The 15,355-nt window shown below is 49.5% G+C and overlaps 1 protein-coding gene across 1 annotated transcript in view; it reads right to left on the bottom strand.

Annotated features, from left to right (window-relative positions):
* The window catches only part of GIPC2 (GIPC PDZ domain containing family member 2), a gene marked incomplete at its 3' end in the record, with an annotated part of 91,682 nt that extends 77,666 nt beyond the window's left edge, over positions 1 to 14,016 (bottom strand). The window contains exon 1 of the mRNA XM_080691448.1: positions 13,759 to 14,016. Coding sequence (XP_080547574.1) covers positions 13,759 to 13,998 — 240 coding nt within the window. The 5' untranslated portion in view covers positions 13,999 to 14,016. The remainder of the gene's footprint in view (positions 1 to 13,758) is intronic.
* Positions 14,017 to 15,355: the final 1,339 nt, after the last annotated feature.

The raw sequence follows: 15,355 nt of genomic DNA, 5'->3' as shown, positions 1-15,355 counted from the left end.
CAGGAAATAGAGTGACAGTGGATGCTAAATTACATGACAGAAATTAAAACAGCAAAAAAGTGAGAGGAAAGAATCAGCCAGACACCATAGACAGCAGAGAGAGGGGACTGAGATGGAAAAGGACGGCAAGACTTGCTCTCAGTTCTCCAGCATATACAGGCACTGCTTTAACTGGACAGGAGGAGCCATGCTCCAGATGTCTATGAACCTGGTGCTGAACCTCCAGACAGCCTAATAATATTCATAGGTAATACTAGTATAAATAATGTTTGTGTTCCAAAAATCCATATGTTAAAATCCTATTTCCCAAGGTTATATATTTGGAGGTGGGATCTTTGGGGGGGGGGTGATTAGTACTTGCGGGTGGAGCTCTCTTTAATGGAATTAGTGCCCTACAGAAGAGGTTCCAGAGACATTTCCTCATCCCTTCTGCCATGTGAAGACACAGAAAAAGGCAGTGTCTATGAACCAGAAAGGGGGCCCTCCCAGAAACCAAATCTGCTAACCATCTGAAGGATTTCCCAGGCTCTAGTAGCATGAGAAATAAATTTGTTGTTTATTAGCAACCTGGTCTAGGACAGTTTGTTACAGCAGCCCAAGTAAACACATACATATACACATACAAACTGCCCAAGGTGACCTGAGTGTCTCCATCTCTTGCAACCTGCAAGAGCCTTCTATTCCACTCAGGATGGTTTGGAGAAGTGAGAGGAGGTGAAGATGCTATTTACTGCAGGTGAGGAGAGATGACAGTGCCAGCCATCAACCTAAGAGGTGACAGGGGCTTGAAAAGGAGTCTACTCCTGCCCAAGGGCTCCAATTCGCCCTAGGGCTGTTCACATTCCTACTTCAGAGGAGGCATAACACAAGAAGAAACAATCTTATCCATTTTTTACCTTCCTGAGAGCAATAAGATGAAGAAGGCAGCTGATGAGATTTTCCTCCCACTTCTTAAAATGAGTCATGTTCTTTTGCTTGAATTTTTCACATAAAAATGCAGCTGATGCTCATGAGGGTATATTAAGGATACATAATGGCTGTAACATACTCATAACTTCTCAGGTGGTAACTATGCAAATCCAGAAGAAAAAAAACACTAAATTCAACTTAAGCCAAATATCATTTATAAAGAAAACATAGATAAGGAATGGCCAATTGTGTTCTACTTTATTTATTTATTTATTTATTTTGGTGGTACTGGGGTTCCTGGAAGCCCTTCTACCTCCGGTCTACACTCCCAGACCTGTTTTTACATTTTTTTTGGAAACAGGGTCTCTTAAGCCAGCGCGGCTGGCTTCGAACCTGCGAGATCCTCCTGTCTCCGCCTCCCAAGCGCGGGGATTACAAGCGTGCGCCACCACGCCTGGCCTGTGTTCTACTTTATAAAACATGTCACGCATCACTGCTTCAACTGAAAAAAAATAGGTGAATTCTTCTCATTGCCTACAGAATAAAATACAACTTCTAGGACATTTGCAGCCTTGCTACTATTTACGTTGTCAGCTTCGTCACCTATTATATTCCTCGTGTGCTTTTTTTGGTACTGGGGATTTAATTGAGGGCATTTTACCTCCAAATTACATCCCCAACCCTATTTTATCCTTTTTTTTTTTTTTTTTTGGTGGTACTGGGGATGGAACCCAGAGGCTTTCTACCTCCGGGCTATACTCCCAGACCCATTTTATATTTTATTTGGAAACAGGGTCTCACTAAGTTGCTGAGAGCCTCACTAAGTAGCTGAGGCTGGCTTCGAACCCGCGCCATCCTCCTGTCTCAGCCTCCTAAGCGCGGGGATTACAAGTGTGTGCCACCACGCCCGGCTTCTTCTTTTTTTTTTTTTTTTTTAAACTAGGTTTTGCTAAGTTGCTAAGAACTTCATTAACTGGCTGAGGCTGGCTTCAAACCCACAATTCTCCTGTCTCCGCCTCCCAAGTGCTAGGATTACAGGTACCAGCTTCCTCATATACTTTTATTTAGCAAACTTTCAGGAAGCAGCTAAGCATCGAGTGCCTCAGGGAACAAGATTTTCAAAGCTCAGCCCTACAGAGATAGCGAAGTAACTGAATTTAGCTCAGTATGTTCAAAGTCCTGCACTCGTCGCCCTCTGCACTGGTGGGTTCGCAGGGAAACTCTGTTGAAGAAAATGATAGCTGAGACTGGAAAGGTGAGTAGGCCATACTGAAGAAAGACGAGCAGCGTGAAGCTTTCTTGCTGGAGCCGTTTTTTTTGGGTTGGAGTGTTTTTACTTGCTGGAGTGTTTTTTTCTGCCTGCAATCTCAGTACTTGGGAGGCAGGAGGATCACAGGTTTGTAGCCAGACTCAGCAACTTAGCAAGGCCCTCAGCAATTTAGTGAGACCCTGTATCAAAATTAAAAAAGGAGCTCAGGAGGGGCCGGGATGTAGCTCAGTGGCAAAGCACCTGCTTTGCAGGTGTGGCACTCTGGGTTCAATCCCCAGTTCCAAAAAAGACACACAAAAAAGAACCCCTTTTTTTTAAAAAAGGAGCTCAGGAGCTGGGCACGGTGGTGCACACTTGTTATCCCAGCATTTGGGAGGCCAAGACAGGAGGATCTGAATCCAAGGACAGCCTCATTTACTTTACTTAGTGAGGCTCTTTGCAACTCAGTGAGACCCTATTTCCAAATCAAGAATAAAAAATAGGGTTGGGGATATAGCTCAGAGATAGAATGCCTCTGTATTCAATTCCTAGTACTGAAGAAAAATAAATCTGGGCTTAGTGTTTGGTGATTTGGGGGAGGGACAAGGAAGCCTGAGTTTGCTCTGGAAAGAAAGTGGAGCCAGTCCTATGACCAAGTGTCTGTTTTTTGTTTGTTTGCTTTTTGTTTTTGTGTTGCTGGGCATTGAACCCAGAGGCTTTCTACCTCCAAGTCACACCCCCAGCCCATTTTTTGTCTATTTTGAAATGGGGGTCTCACTAGGTTCCCGAAAGTCTCACTAAATTGCTGAGGCTGTCCTCGAACCTGCAATCCTCCCGTCTTAGCCCTCCAAGCACTGGGATTACAGGCGTGAGCCACCACCCTCGGCTTAAGTGTTTTGGTCTCTCACTGTGAGGTGAGCGACACCACCACAGTCTCAGGGCACTTTTACCGGATGCCTGTGTTCTATACAACTGTTAATGTGCAACAGGAGAATGTCAAGGCCCAGCCAGGAGAGCCACGCCAGCTCCCGGGCATCGGGGCCGCTCTCCTCTATCTACACTCCTCCATCTTGCTGGGCTCGCTCCATCGTCCTCAGAACTCAGTAGTAAAACTCATGGCAATTTCCCAGCCCTCTCATTATCGGGGGGATTCGTTGTTTTTTAGGGGGCTCCATGCAAGCCAGTGAACTCTGTTCTTCCTGGAATCCCCACCTGTGAACCAGCGAAACAATCATCCCACTTGCCAGTTAATCTGCATTGCCGGGAAATGGCAAAGTCTGAAGAACATTTCATATTCTCCAGCAGCGCCACATAAATACACAATATTGATTTCCATACGCACGCAGGGCGGTGCCAGCAAGTTGAGAGAGGGAAGCGGCTTCTGGGAAGCCTCACAAGGCAGCTCCCCATATGCTGTGACTCATTTAGGAAGCAACTCTGCTTGCAAACAGAGCCTCAGACTTCGTGATTGCCAAGAGGGATATGTTAATTAGCTTAACTGTAAGAGTCATCGCACTTTATATGTGAATCAAATTTGTCTTGTACATCGTGTGGGATGGGTACTAGGGAATGAACCCAGGGGCATTCTATCTATGAGCTACATTCCCCGTTCTTTTTATTTTTTGGTTTTGAAATAGGATCTCACTAGGTTGCTAAGAGTCTTGAAAGGTTGCTGAGGCTGTTCTTGAACCTGTGATCCTCCCGTCTCCACCATGCCCAGCTGTTTAAACATAGTACACTTTAAACATAGAATTTGTAGAGCTGGGTGTGATGGTACACACTTGTAATACCAGTACTTGGGAGGCTGAGACAGGAGGATTGCAGGTTCAAAGCCAGCCTTGGTAACTTAGTGAGGCTTTTAGCAACCTAGTAAGATCTTGTCTCCAAATAAAGAATAAAATAGGGCTGGCGGTGTAGCTCAAGGGTAGAATGCCCCTGGGTTCAATCCCCAGTACCAAGAAAATAAATAAAAGAGATAATAGCATACTTATGAATACAGGGTTTTTTGGGTTTGGGTTTTGTGATTTTTTTTTTTTTTTTTTTTTTTTTTGTATTGGGAATTGAACCCAGGGACATTCTACCTCCAGCTATGCTCCCAGCACTTTTTATTTTTTATTTAAAAACAGGATCCGAAGAATTTTTTACTTTTTTATGTATTTATTTATTGACGCAGGGGACTGAACCCAGGGGCATTCTACTTCCAAGAAACACCCAGTCCTTTTTACTTTTACTTTTTATTTTGGAAACAAGGTCTCACCAGATTGCTGAAAGTATTGCTATGTTGCGGAGGCTGGCCTTGAATCTATAATCCTCCTGTTTCAGCCTCCCAAGTACTGAGATTACAAGCATGCACCACCACACTGATGTAAGGCTTTAAACTTTAAAATCACAATTATTCCAGGAATGGTGGCACATGCATGTAGTTCCAGCTAATAAAGAAACTGAAGATGATAGAGGACAGCCTCCTGAGCTACAGAGTGAGACCCTGTCTCAATTTTTTAAAATAATGAAAATTGACAACTCTTGCACTTTGTTTTGTGTGAGTATAAGTATGTGTGTGTGGGTGAGAGAGACAGACAGACAGACAGACAGAGAGATGCTAGGTAATGAGCCCAGGGGCTTTCTACCTCTGAATTACACCTCCATCCCTATTTTATTTTTATTTTGAAACAGGGTCTTCATAGGTTGATGAGAGTCTCACTACTTGCTGAGACTGTCCTTGAACCTGTGATCCTCCTGTCTCAATCTCCCAAGAGCTGGGATTACAAGTATGTCCCACTATGCCCAGCAATCTGAAACTTTTTTGAGTGCAGACATAATGGCATAAGTAGAAAATTCCACAGTTGGCCTCATGTGATGGGTTACAGTCAAAATGCAGGTGCACGAAAAATACTGTATAAAACTATAAACAAATTTTGTAAAATTACCTTCAGGCTAAGTATATAAGCATATGTTTTATTCTAGAAAATACGAATGAATTTTCTATTTAAACCCGAGGCCCATCCCCTAAACATTTTATTATGTATATGCAAATATTCCAAAATCTGAAAGCCAAAATACATCTGGTCCCAAGCATTTCAGAAAAGGGATACCCAATTTGTATAACCAAGTCCAGAGAAATAACTTCTGAATTCTATAAAACAACAAGAAGAGCTGGGTGTGGTGGCGCACGCTTGTAATCCCCACGCTTGAGAGGCTGAGACAGGAGGATCGCACAGGTTCAAAGCCAGCCTCAGCTACTGAGTGAGGCTCTCAGCAACTTAGTGAGACCCTGTTTCCAAATAAAGTATAAAATAGGTCTGGGAGGATAGCCCAGAGGTAGAAAGGCTCTGGGTTCCACCCTAGTACCACCAAAAACAACAACAACAAAAGTCTGAGTATAGGTTTCTAGTTACTGTACAAATAAAGCTTCTAACTACAAAACTGATTTATTTCTTTAAAAGCATTCAAATTTGTTATCTTTTCCTGCAAGCTTTCCTCATAATAAAGATTTAAGAAAACAAACTCCTTGCCAAACAATCACAGTAGTCAAATACTCAGAACGCCTCTTCAGCCCAGTATCCCAATCACTGGGAGGCTGAGATAGGAGGATCACAAGTGCAAGGCCAGCCTCAGCAACTTAGCAAGAGCCTCTGCAACACGTTGAGTGAGAGTCCTTTACAAAATCAAAAAACAAAACAGGGCTGGGGTTGGGGGTGTAGCTCAGAGGTGAAGGCTCCTGAGTTCAATCCCCAGCAACACACACACACACACACACACACACACACACACACACACACCCGTCTTCAACAAAACTTATGACTATACTCAAGAGCTCATGAGCTATAGTCATAAACAATGACTCATAAACTATGCCTCTTTTATGTAACCTGAATATTTTAGAAGATGGTATTAAACTTTCTGAAAACATGTCCCTGCATTTTTGTTATGAGTTGGGTATTTTTTAGATGAGCTTAATTGACTTTCCCTTTTCTTTTCACTGAATTGCTCATTTCGTTGTTTTGAAGAAGCACCATCAGCTCTGAGGGATCTTTGCCTAACTGGCCATCTGTCTCAATGCAGTGATCACAGTGGAGGACGCCCTGCCAGCAAGGCGACGAACCCACGTGACTCACTGGCTTCATGAGCTCCTTCCTTCAGGGACCGCGGACAGTCGGAATCCACAACTGTCAATTTCACAGCCGCATCTTTTGGAAGCAATAAATATTGTGGTTGAATTAGAAAAAAGATTCTCTGTCTAAATAAGTTTTTCCAGGTTTGAATTTGGAATTTAGAAGCACTTACTAAGGATGTTCCAGAAATCAGAAAACCCAAATTCACATTCTCATTGGAATCAAAGTCCACAGATGAGCGCAGTGACCCTGGACAGGCGTCCAACTCCCAGAGCCTCCGTTAGCCCAACTATCGGATGACAAGGATCCCAGTGAGGAGGAAGTGACTGCTGTGGACTACACACCTACACAGGTGTGGGCACACGATAGGTCTCTATGAGCTTGCCTGCGAACTCCCCACCTGACAACAAATCTTTCTCTCTCAGTGTATGGCTCTTTATAACGTTTTCGTGTGTGTGTGTGTGTGTGTGTGTGTGTGTGTGTGTGTGTGTGTGTGTTGCTGGGGGTGGAACCCACAGGCCTTCTACTTTGGGGCTATATACACAGCTGTTTTTTTTTGTTTTTTTTTTTTTGGAAACATGGTCCATCTAAGTTGCTGAAAGCCTGGCTAGTCGCTGAGGCTGACCTTAAACCTTCTATCGTCTTGCCTCAGCCTCCCAAGTACTGGGACTTCAGACCTTCATCACCAACACCCAGCTTATATGGTGTTACTATCCTTACAACTACCTCCCCAAGTGAACTATGCAGTCCTTTTGGAGAGGGGGCTTTTGTTTTGTATGCATTAACATCTCAAAAATGATTTACACCATTACTTCCCTTGCTAGTAGAGTAGGACCGGGGTGTATGGGTGCAAATTCAAATTTTTTCCCCAGTACTGGGGATTAAACCCAGAGACATTCTACCACCTCCAAACTACATCCCCAATCTTTTTTATTTTTTATTTTGAAACAGGGTCTAAGTTGTTGAGGGCCTACTAAATTGCTGAGATTGGCCTCAAACCTACAATCCTCCTGTCTCAGCCTCACAAGTACTGAGATTACAGAAATATACCACCACACCTGGCTGTGAATTTGATTTTAATAAGTAACTTCTGCTTCAAACTACTGAGAAACTTATGACACGCTATATAATGATGACCAATACTTTATCCTGGATATACTTACTATCTTTTTTTTTTTGGGGGGGGGTCTGGAGATGGAACCCAGGGGCATTCGACCTCTGAGCTACACCCTCTGCCCTATTTTTTATTTTTATTTTGAAACCGGGTCTGAGTTGCAGAGGGCCTCACTAAGTAGCTGAGGCTGTCCGCAAACGGCGATCCTCTGGTCTCAGGCTCCCGAATGCTGGGATTACAATTGTGTGCCACCACGCCCGGCTCTTGCTATCTATTTTTAATCCAGATGGAAAACCTGCATTGATGTCAGTTATATGCATAAACACACTAATATACATATATTGGGCCTATTTTTTTTTTTTATGGTACTGGGGGTGGAACCCAGAGGCTTTCTACCTCTGGGCTACACTCCCAGACCTTTTTATACTTTATTTTGGAAACAGGGTCTCACTAAGTTGCTGAGAGCCTCACTAAGTAGCTGAGGCTGGCTTTGTTTTTTTTTTTTTTTTAATTAATTTATTTTTTAAATTGGTGCATTGTAGTCATATATCAATCACATTGGAGTACAAGACTTGAGAGGATATACAAGCACACATCATCCAATTAGCCCTCCTCCAGCCCCCGTCCCATTCCCTCCCCCTCCCTCCATCCCACACTTCTTTGGTGATTTACTTTGATACATTTGTTTATGTACCTCCTGCATTTTAAAGAGGCTCCGTCCTCCAGTATTACATACCCTCTGATTGATCACATTAGTTGCTTCACTATAGGGCCCTTTCTATAGCTCAACCTCTTCCTGTTGCCCTTTTCCTCCTAGTTATTGCTGATTAAGAGAAGCGTCTGATTTATATTTTCTGCGATATTTCTCTGTGCATGCTGCGTTGCAAGTACCAATCCCACTCTTGATGGTCCCAGTAGTGGCCTGGCTACTCAGTGGACTGATCCAGACCTCGCTGGCTCACGCAGCGGCCTTGCCTCATGGGAGGACCCAGTTCTGGTCTCGCTGGCCCCTGAACCGGTCAAACCCCTAAGCTGGCTTTGGTCCCGACCTTGGAGGCCGCAGGAGTGAACTTGCCTAACGCCAGGCTCCGATGCTGACCATTGGCCCCTGCACCGGTCTAACCCCTTGGCAGGATTCCAATCCCGGTCTCGGAGGCCCCAGCACTGGTAATGCATCAAGGCAGGCTCCGATGCCGGCCTCACTGGCCCCAGCACCGGCCTAACCCTTTGACAGGCTCTTATCCTAGCCTCAGAGGCCCCAGTACCGGCCTTGCCTCACGGCAGGCTCCGATGCCGGCCTCACTGGCCCCAGCACCGGCCTAACCCCTCGGCAGGCTCTTATCCTGGCCTCGGAGGCCCCAGTACCGGCCTTGCCTCACGGCAGGCTCTTATCCTGGCCTCGGAGGCCCCAGTACCGGCCTTGCCTCACGGCAGGCTCCGATGCCGGCCTCGCTGGCCCCAGCACCGGCCTAACCCCTCGGCATGCTCCGATCCCGGCCTCGGAGGCCCCAGGACTGGTCATGCCTCACGGCAGGCTCCGCTGCCGGCCTCGTTGGCCCCAGCACCGGCCTAACCTCTCGGCAAGCTCTTATCCTGGCCTCGGAGGCCCCAGTACCGGCCTTGCCTCAAGGCAGGCTCCGATGCCGGCCTCGCTGGCCCCAGCACCGGCCTAACCCCTCAGCAGGCTCTTATCCTGGCCTCGGAGGCACCAGTACCGGCCTTGCCTCACGGCAGGCTCCGATGCCGGCCTCACTGGCCCCAGCAGCGGCCTAACCCCTCGGCAGGCTCCGATCCCGGCCTCAGAGGCCCCAGTACCGGCCTTGCCTCAAGGCAGGCTCCGATGCCGGCCTCGCTGGCCCAAGCACCGGCCTAAACCCTCGGCAGGCTCTTGTCCTGGCCTCGGAGGCCCCAGTACCGGCCTTGCCTCACGGCAGGCTCCGATGCCGGCCTCGCTGGCCCCAGCACCGGCCTAACCCCTTGGCAGGCTCTTATCCTGGCCTCGGAGGCCCCAGTACTGGCCTTGCCTCATGGCAGGCTCCGATGCCGGCCTCGCTGGCCCCAGCACCGGCCTAACCCCTCGGCATGCTCCGATCCCGGCCTCGGAGGCCCCAGCACTGGTCATGCCTCACGGGAGGCTCCGCTGCCGGCCTCGTTGGCTCCAGCACTGGCCTAACCCCTCGGCAAGCTCTTATCCTGGCCTCGGAGGCCCCAGTACCGGCCTTGCCTCACGGCAGGCTCCGATGCCGGCCTCGCTGGCCCCAGCACCGGCCTAACCCCTCGGCAGGCTCTTGTCCTGGCCTCGGAGGCCCCAGTACTGGCCTTGCCTCACGGCAGGCTCCGATGCCGGCCTCGCTGGCCCCAGCAGCGGCCTAACCCCTCGGCAGGCTCCGATCCCGGCCTCGGAGGCCCCAGCACTGGTCATGCCTCAAGGCAGGCTCCGATGCCGGCCTCGCTGGCCCCAGCACCGGCCTAACCCCTTGGCAGGCTCTTATCCTGGCCTCGGAGGCCCCAGTACTGGCCTTGCCTTACGGCAGGCTCCGATACCGGCCTCGCTGGCCCCAGCACCGGCCTAACCCCTCGGCAAGCTCTTATCCTGGCCTCGGAGGCCCCAGTACTGGCCTTGCCTCACGGCAGGCTCCGATGCCGGCCTCACTGGCCCCAGCACCGGCCTAACCCCTCGGCCGGCTCTTATCCTGGCCTAGAGGCCCCAGTACCGGCCTTGCCTCAAGGCAGGATCCGATGCCGGCCTCACTGGCCCCAGCACTGGCCTAACCCCTCGGCAGGCTCTTATCCTGGCCTCGGAGGCCCCAGTACCAGCCTTGCCTCACGGCAGGCTCCGATGCCGGCCTCGCTGGCCCCAGCAGCGGCCTAACCCCTCGGCAGGCTCCGATCCCAGCCTCGGAGGCCCCAGCACTGGTCATGCCTCGAGGCAGGCTCCGATGCCGGCCTCGCTGGCCCCAGCACCGGCCTAACCCCTCGGCAGGCTCTTGTCCTGGCCTCGGAGGCCCCAGTACTGGCCTTGCCTCACGGCAGGCTCCGATGCCGGCCTCGCTGGCCCCAGCAGCGGCCTAACCCCTCGGCAGGCTCCGATCCCGGCCTCGGAGGCCCCAGCACTGGTCATGCCTCAAGGCAGGCTCCGATGCCGGCCTCGCTGGCCCCAGCACCATCCTAGCCCCTTGGCAGGCTCTTATCCTGGCCTCGGAGGCCCCAGTACCGGCCTTGCCTCACGGCAGGCTCCGATGCCGGCCTCGCTGGCCCCAGCACCGGCCTAACCCCTCGGCAGGCTCCGATCCCGACCTCGGAGGCCCCAGCACTGGTCATGCCTCAAGGCAGGCTCCGATGCCGGCCTCGCTGGCCCCAGCACCGGCCTAACCCCTCGGCAAGCTCTTATCCTGGCCTCGGAGGCCCCAGTACCGGCCTTGCCTCACGGCAGGCTCCGATGCCGGCCTCGCTGGCCCCAGCACCGGCCTAACCCCTGAGGCTGGCTTTGAACCCATGCGATCCTCCTGTCTCAGCCTCCCAAGCACGGGGATTACAAGCGTGCGCCACCACGCCCGGCCATAAACTTTGATATGGAACATCAAAACACCTTGTGTTCACTGACTTGGATTTCTTTTTTTTTCCGTACTGGAGACTGAACCCAGGAGGATTCTACTCTGAGCTATACTCCCAGCCCTATTTTTTATTCTTTATTTTTGAAACAGGGTCTCACTAAGTAGCTGAGGCTGGCTGTGAAACTATAATCCTCCAGTCTCAGCCTCCTAAGTACTGGGATTACAGGCTGGCAGCATCGTCACTGGCATGAATAGTTTTTTAGTATAAGTACATCTTATGTAATGCTTGAGAAATAATAGTAGTGGTAATAACAAAAAAAAGCGTTCATTTATCTGTTGAGAAAAATAGAAGCTTTGCTAGGTGTGGTGGGACACACTTGTAATCCCAGTACTTGGGAGGCTGAGACATGAGGACTGCAGGTTTGCAGCCAGCCTCACCAATTTGTGAGGCCCTTCCTTCACAACTTAGTGAGATCCTGTTTCAAAATAAATTAATAATAATAATAGTAGTAGTAGTAGTAGTAGTAGTAGTAAATAGGGCTGGAAGTGTAGCTCAAAGGTAGAATGCCCCTGGGTTCGATCCCCAGTTCCACCAAAAAAAAAAAAAGGAAAGATTCTTTGTGTGGTGTTGGTTTGTTTGTTTGGTACTGTAAATTGAACCCAGGGGCATTCTACCTCTGAGCTACACTCCCAGCCTTTTATATTTCTTTTTTAATTTTGTGTGTGTGTGTGTGTGTGTGTGTGTGTGTGTGTGTGGTGCTGGAGGTGGAACCCAGGGGCTTTTCTACCTCCAGGCTATACTCCAAGACCTATTTTATATTTTATTTGGAAACAGGGTCTCACTAAATCGCTGAGAGCCTCACTAAGTAGCTGAGGCTGGCTTCGAACCTGTGCGATCCTCCTGTCTCTGCCTCCCAAGCGCGGGGATTACAAGCGTACGCCACCACGCCTGGCCCTTTTAAAATTATGAAACAGTCTTGCTAGGTTTCTGAGCATCTAATTTTTTGATAGAAAACTCTATAATAATATAAGGTATCATTATTAGTATCCTATGTCAATATAAATAATTCACAAAATGAGTTTGTGGTTTATTCTTTAGTGCCTAAGAACCCTGAAAGAACAAAGAGTTACACTTTAAGTTCTCTTTCATCTCCTTTTGGAATTTTGCCTTGACCTCAATTTCACTCCAACAGACCTGATGAACAACTAATTTTTAAACAAAAAATTAATTAAGAAACAGATATCCAAGCCATGTACAGTAGCCATGCCTATAATTTCAGTACTTAAGAGGCCAAAAAAGGAGGATCACAGTTTCAAAACTAATCTCTGCAATTTAGTAGGAGTCTCAGCCACCTACTGAGACCCTGTTTTAAAAAGAGGAGGAGGAGGAGGAGGAGGAGGAGGAGGAGGAGGAGGAGGAGGAGGAGGAGGAGGAGGAAAGAAAGGAAGAAAGAAAGAAAAGCAATGCAAAAGGGATATAACTCAGAGGTAAAATGCCTCTGGGTTCAGTACCACCAAAAAGAAACAAACAAGCCAACAGGTAACTCAAAGACATCTCTCTACACTCCTAGGAGTCTAGCATAACAAATATCGTGTGCTTCTGGAAATGTGCACAAAATATTTTCTTGAGCTGACTTCTCACATCTGCTTTTATATCTCTTGGGCAAGCATAAAGTGGTCACTTAAAAGCCCTCCTAAACTAGTGATCTCCTAATCATGTCTACATCAAACTTCAGTTCCAGGCACCCCGGACAAACTAATTAAAAACCCCAGTCCCCTTTCCTGGAAGCCACGTAAAAGTTAAAGCTTGTCTCCAGAAAAACCATGTTAAATGGGCCCACCTACTCAAATATGATTATTTGGGTTACTTTCCCTTGGAGTAACAGCCCAGCCTTAAAACCCTCTCATGGGCGTGGTGGCCAACGCTTGTAATCCCCCTCCTTGGGAGGCGGAGACAGGAGGATTGCACAGGTTCGAAGCCAGCCGCGCTGGTGTAAGAGACCCTGTTTCCAAATTAAAAAAAAAAAAAAAATACAAAATAGGTCTGGGAGTATAGCCCGGAGGTAGAAGGGTTTCCAGGAACCCCAGTACCACCAAAACCAAAAACAAAACCCTCTCTGACGTGGGTGTAGTGGAGCATGCTTGTAATCCCAGTATTTGGGAGGCTGAGACAGAAGGATCGCAGATTAACTGCCAGCCTCAGCAACTTAGTAAGGCTCCCAGCAACTTAGTAAGACCCTGTTTCCAAATAAATATAAAATAGGCCTGGAGTGTAGCCCAAAGTTAGAAGGCTCCTGGGTTCCATTCCCAACATACACACACACACACACACACACACACACACACACACACACACACACACGACTGAATACAAAGGGTTTCTGGTGTTGTTGGAAAAGATTGGCCTCAGTTTGGTATCATTTCAGCTTTTCCCTTCCATCTGGGGTATCACCTGGAAGACACTTCATTGCACACACACACACACACACACACACACACACACACACACACACACACGGGCAGATGCCTGGCGCCACTCTCACACCTGCAGAGCAAACGGAGGAGTAAAGTCCAGGTGAGGTGCAGGTTATTAATTTGCCCAGCCAGGTTTGACTCTGGGAAGGTGCTCACAATCCTGAACGGCTGAATCTGAGACTTGTAAAGCAAACTCATTTGCACGGGTGGGTGGGGAGGAAAGTGGCTTCTCCCGCCTGGCACTTCCCCACTGGCTGGAGGGCGATTTTCTTAGGGTTTACATTTCCCTTGCACTCCCTTCCCCCCGGCAAGCCCCGGGCCAGTTTACCCCCTGGGCCAGCTTACCTCCGACGGCGAGATCTCAAACACGTCGGCGATCTTGGCGTAGAGCTCCTGGATGCTGGAGAAATCCTCCACCCGGCCCGTGGCGCTGCCGTGCGCCAGCTGCGTGTGGAAGACCAGCCTGCGCGCGGGCACCGGGGGCCCGGGGAGGCTCTGGCCGCCCGCGCCCGCCGCCTCGACCCCCACCAGCCGGGCGGCCTCCTTGGACTTGGCCTTCTTCTTTCCGCGCAGCCCCAGGGGCATCTCGCCTGGCCGAGGGCGTGGGCCCACCTGCGCCGCCTGGGCTCCCGGGCCAGCGCCGCGGACTTTGCGCTCCGAGCCCCGGGGCTGCGCGCAGGTAAAGTGGCCGCCCGGCCAATGGCAGCGGCGCTTCCGCCTGGCGCGGGCTGGGCCCCCTCCGGCCGGGCCGAGAGGACACCTGGACACCCGCGGCCGCGCCTTTCCCTCCTGGGGCGGATTTACACCGAGGGAAAGGCCTTGGCTAGAATCCAGGCGTCTGTCCCCTCCCCAAAGGACTCGATTTCTCCCAGGCCTCGGGATGCTGAGGTCTTGGGGTACAGACGCGCCGGCCCTCCCATGCTTTGCACACACGATTTGCCCACGCGCCTTGCGGTCCCTACGTGGTGGGTCTTTGAGGATGAGGATTTAAGTAGGAGCCAGCCTTCATCTGACTTCTCTGTTGGAAGGAACGGTCCCCTAACCTGGGGATTGGTGCGGGGTTCAGTTCATAGTCACCCTCTGCCAAGCCTTTTTATTCCTGGACAGCTTTCTCTTCCAAGCATTTAGCATTTCCAAGCCATTCTACCCACTTCTGCTCTGCTAACTCTATGTTATGGAGGACCTAGCCGTTTATTCTTTTTTTTGGGGGGGGGGCACTGTACTGGGAATTGACCCTAGGGGCATTCCACTTCCAAACTACAACCCAGCCCTTCTGTTTTGAAACTGGGGCTTGCTGTGTTGCTGAGGCTGGCCTCAAACCTGCGGTCCTCCTGTCTCACTCTTCCAAGTACTGGGATTACAGGCGAGAACCTTGCCTTTTTTTCTACAGAGAAATTTAGGCCATCTGATGTGACCTGTGAGCTCCCTCAACTCCCCATCCTTTGTAACTCCATCCTCCTCCCTTCCCCAAACTCCAAAGAAATCTTTCTTTTTTTTTTAACCCTTGATCTCCTCTCTCCACTCCTCAAGGATCTCTATTTTTAATCCACCTGCCAACTCTTCCTCTCTCCAAGTGGTGCCACAGGTGGTCAGCATTATTCTGTCTTTGCAAGGTCTCTGTCTTTGCACCCCCCTCTAGCTGCGCCTTTCACAACAAAGCAACCCAGTCTCAAATTATTAAGTACATTTCCTCACTTCTTTGCATTTAGACTCGCGGTGATCAGACTTTGCCCCTGCCTCCTGAAGCTGTGTTCCGGATGATCAGCACTTCTTAATCAGCAAACGTGATTCACTCTTTTCAGTCTCTAGCTTGAACTCTTAAGTGCATCTGGCTGTGCTGGCCACTGCATTCTTGGAGCTTGCCTGTTGACTTCCTTTTCCTCCCCCGCTGCACCTTCGCTGATTGCTGCTCTCCACACTTGTTTCTCCTTGGCCATTTTCT

The sequence above is a fragment of the Muscardinus avellanarius genome, assembly GCF_963383645.1.
Source record: "Muscardinus avellanarius genome assembly, chromosome: 3".
In the NCBI taxonomy this organism is placed as follows: domain Eukaryota; kingdom Metazoa; phylum Chordata; class Mammalia; order Rodentia; family Gliridae; genus Muscardinus; species Muscardinus avellanarius.
Note: the sequence above shows the minus strand (reverse complement) of the source record. Positions and strands in the feature narration are given on the sequence as shown.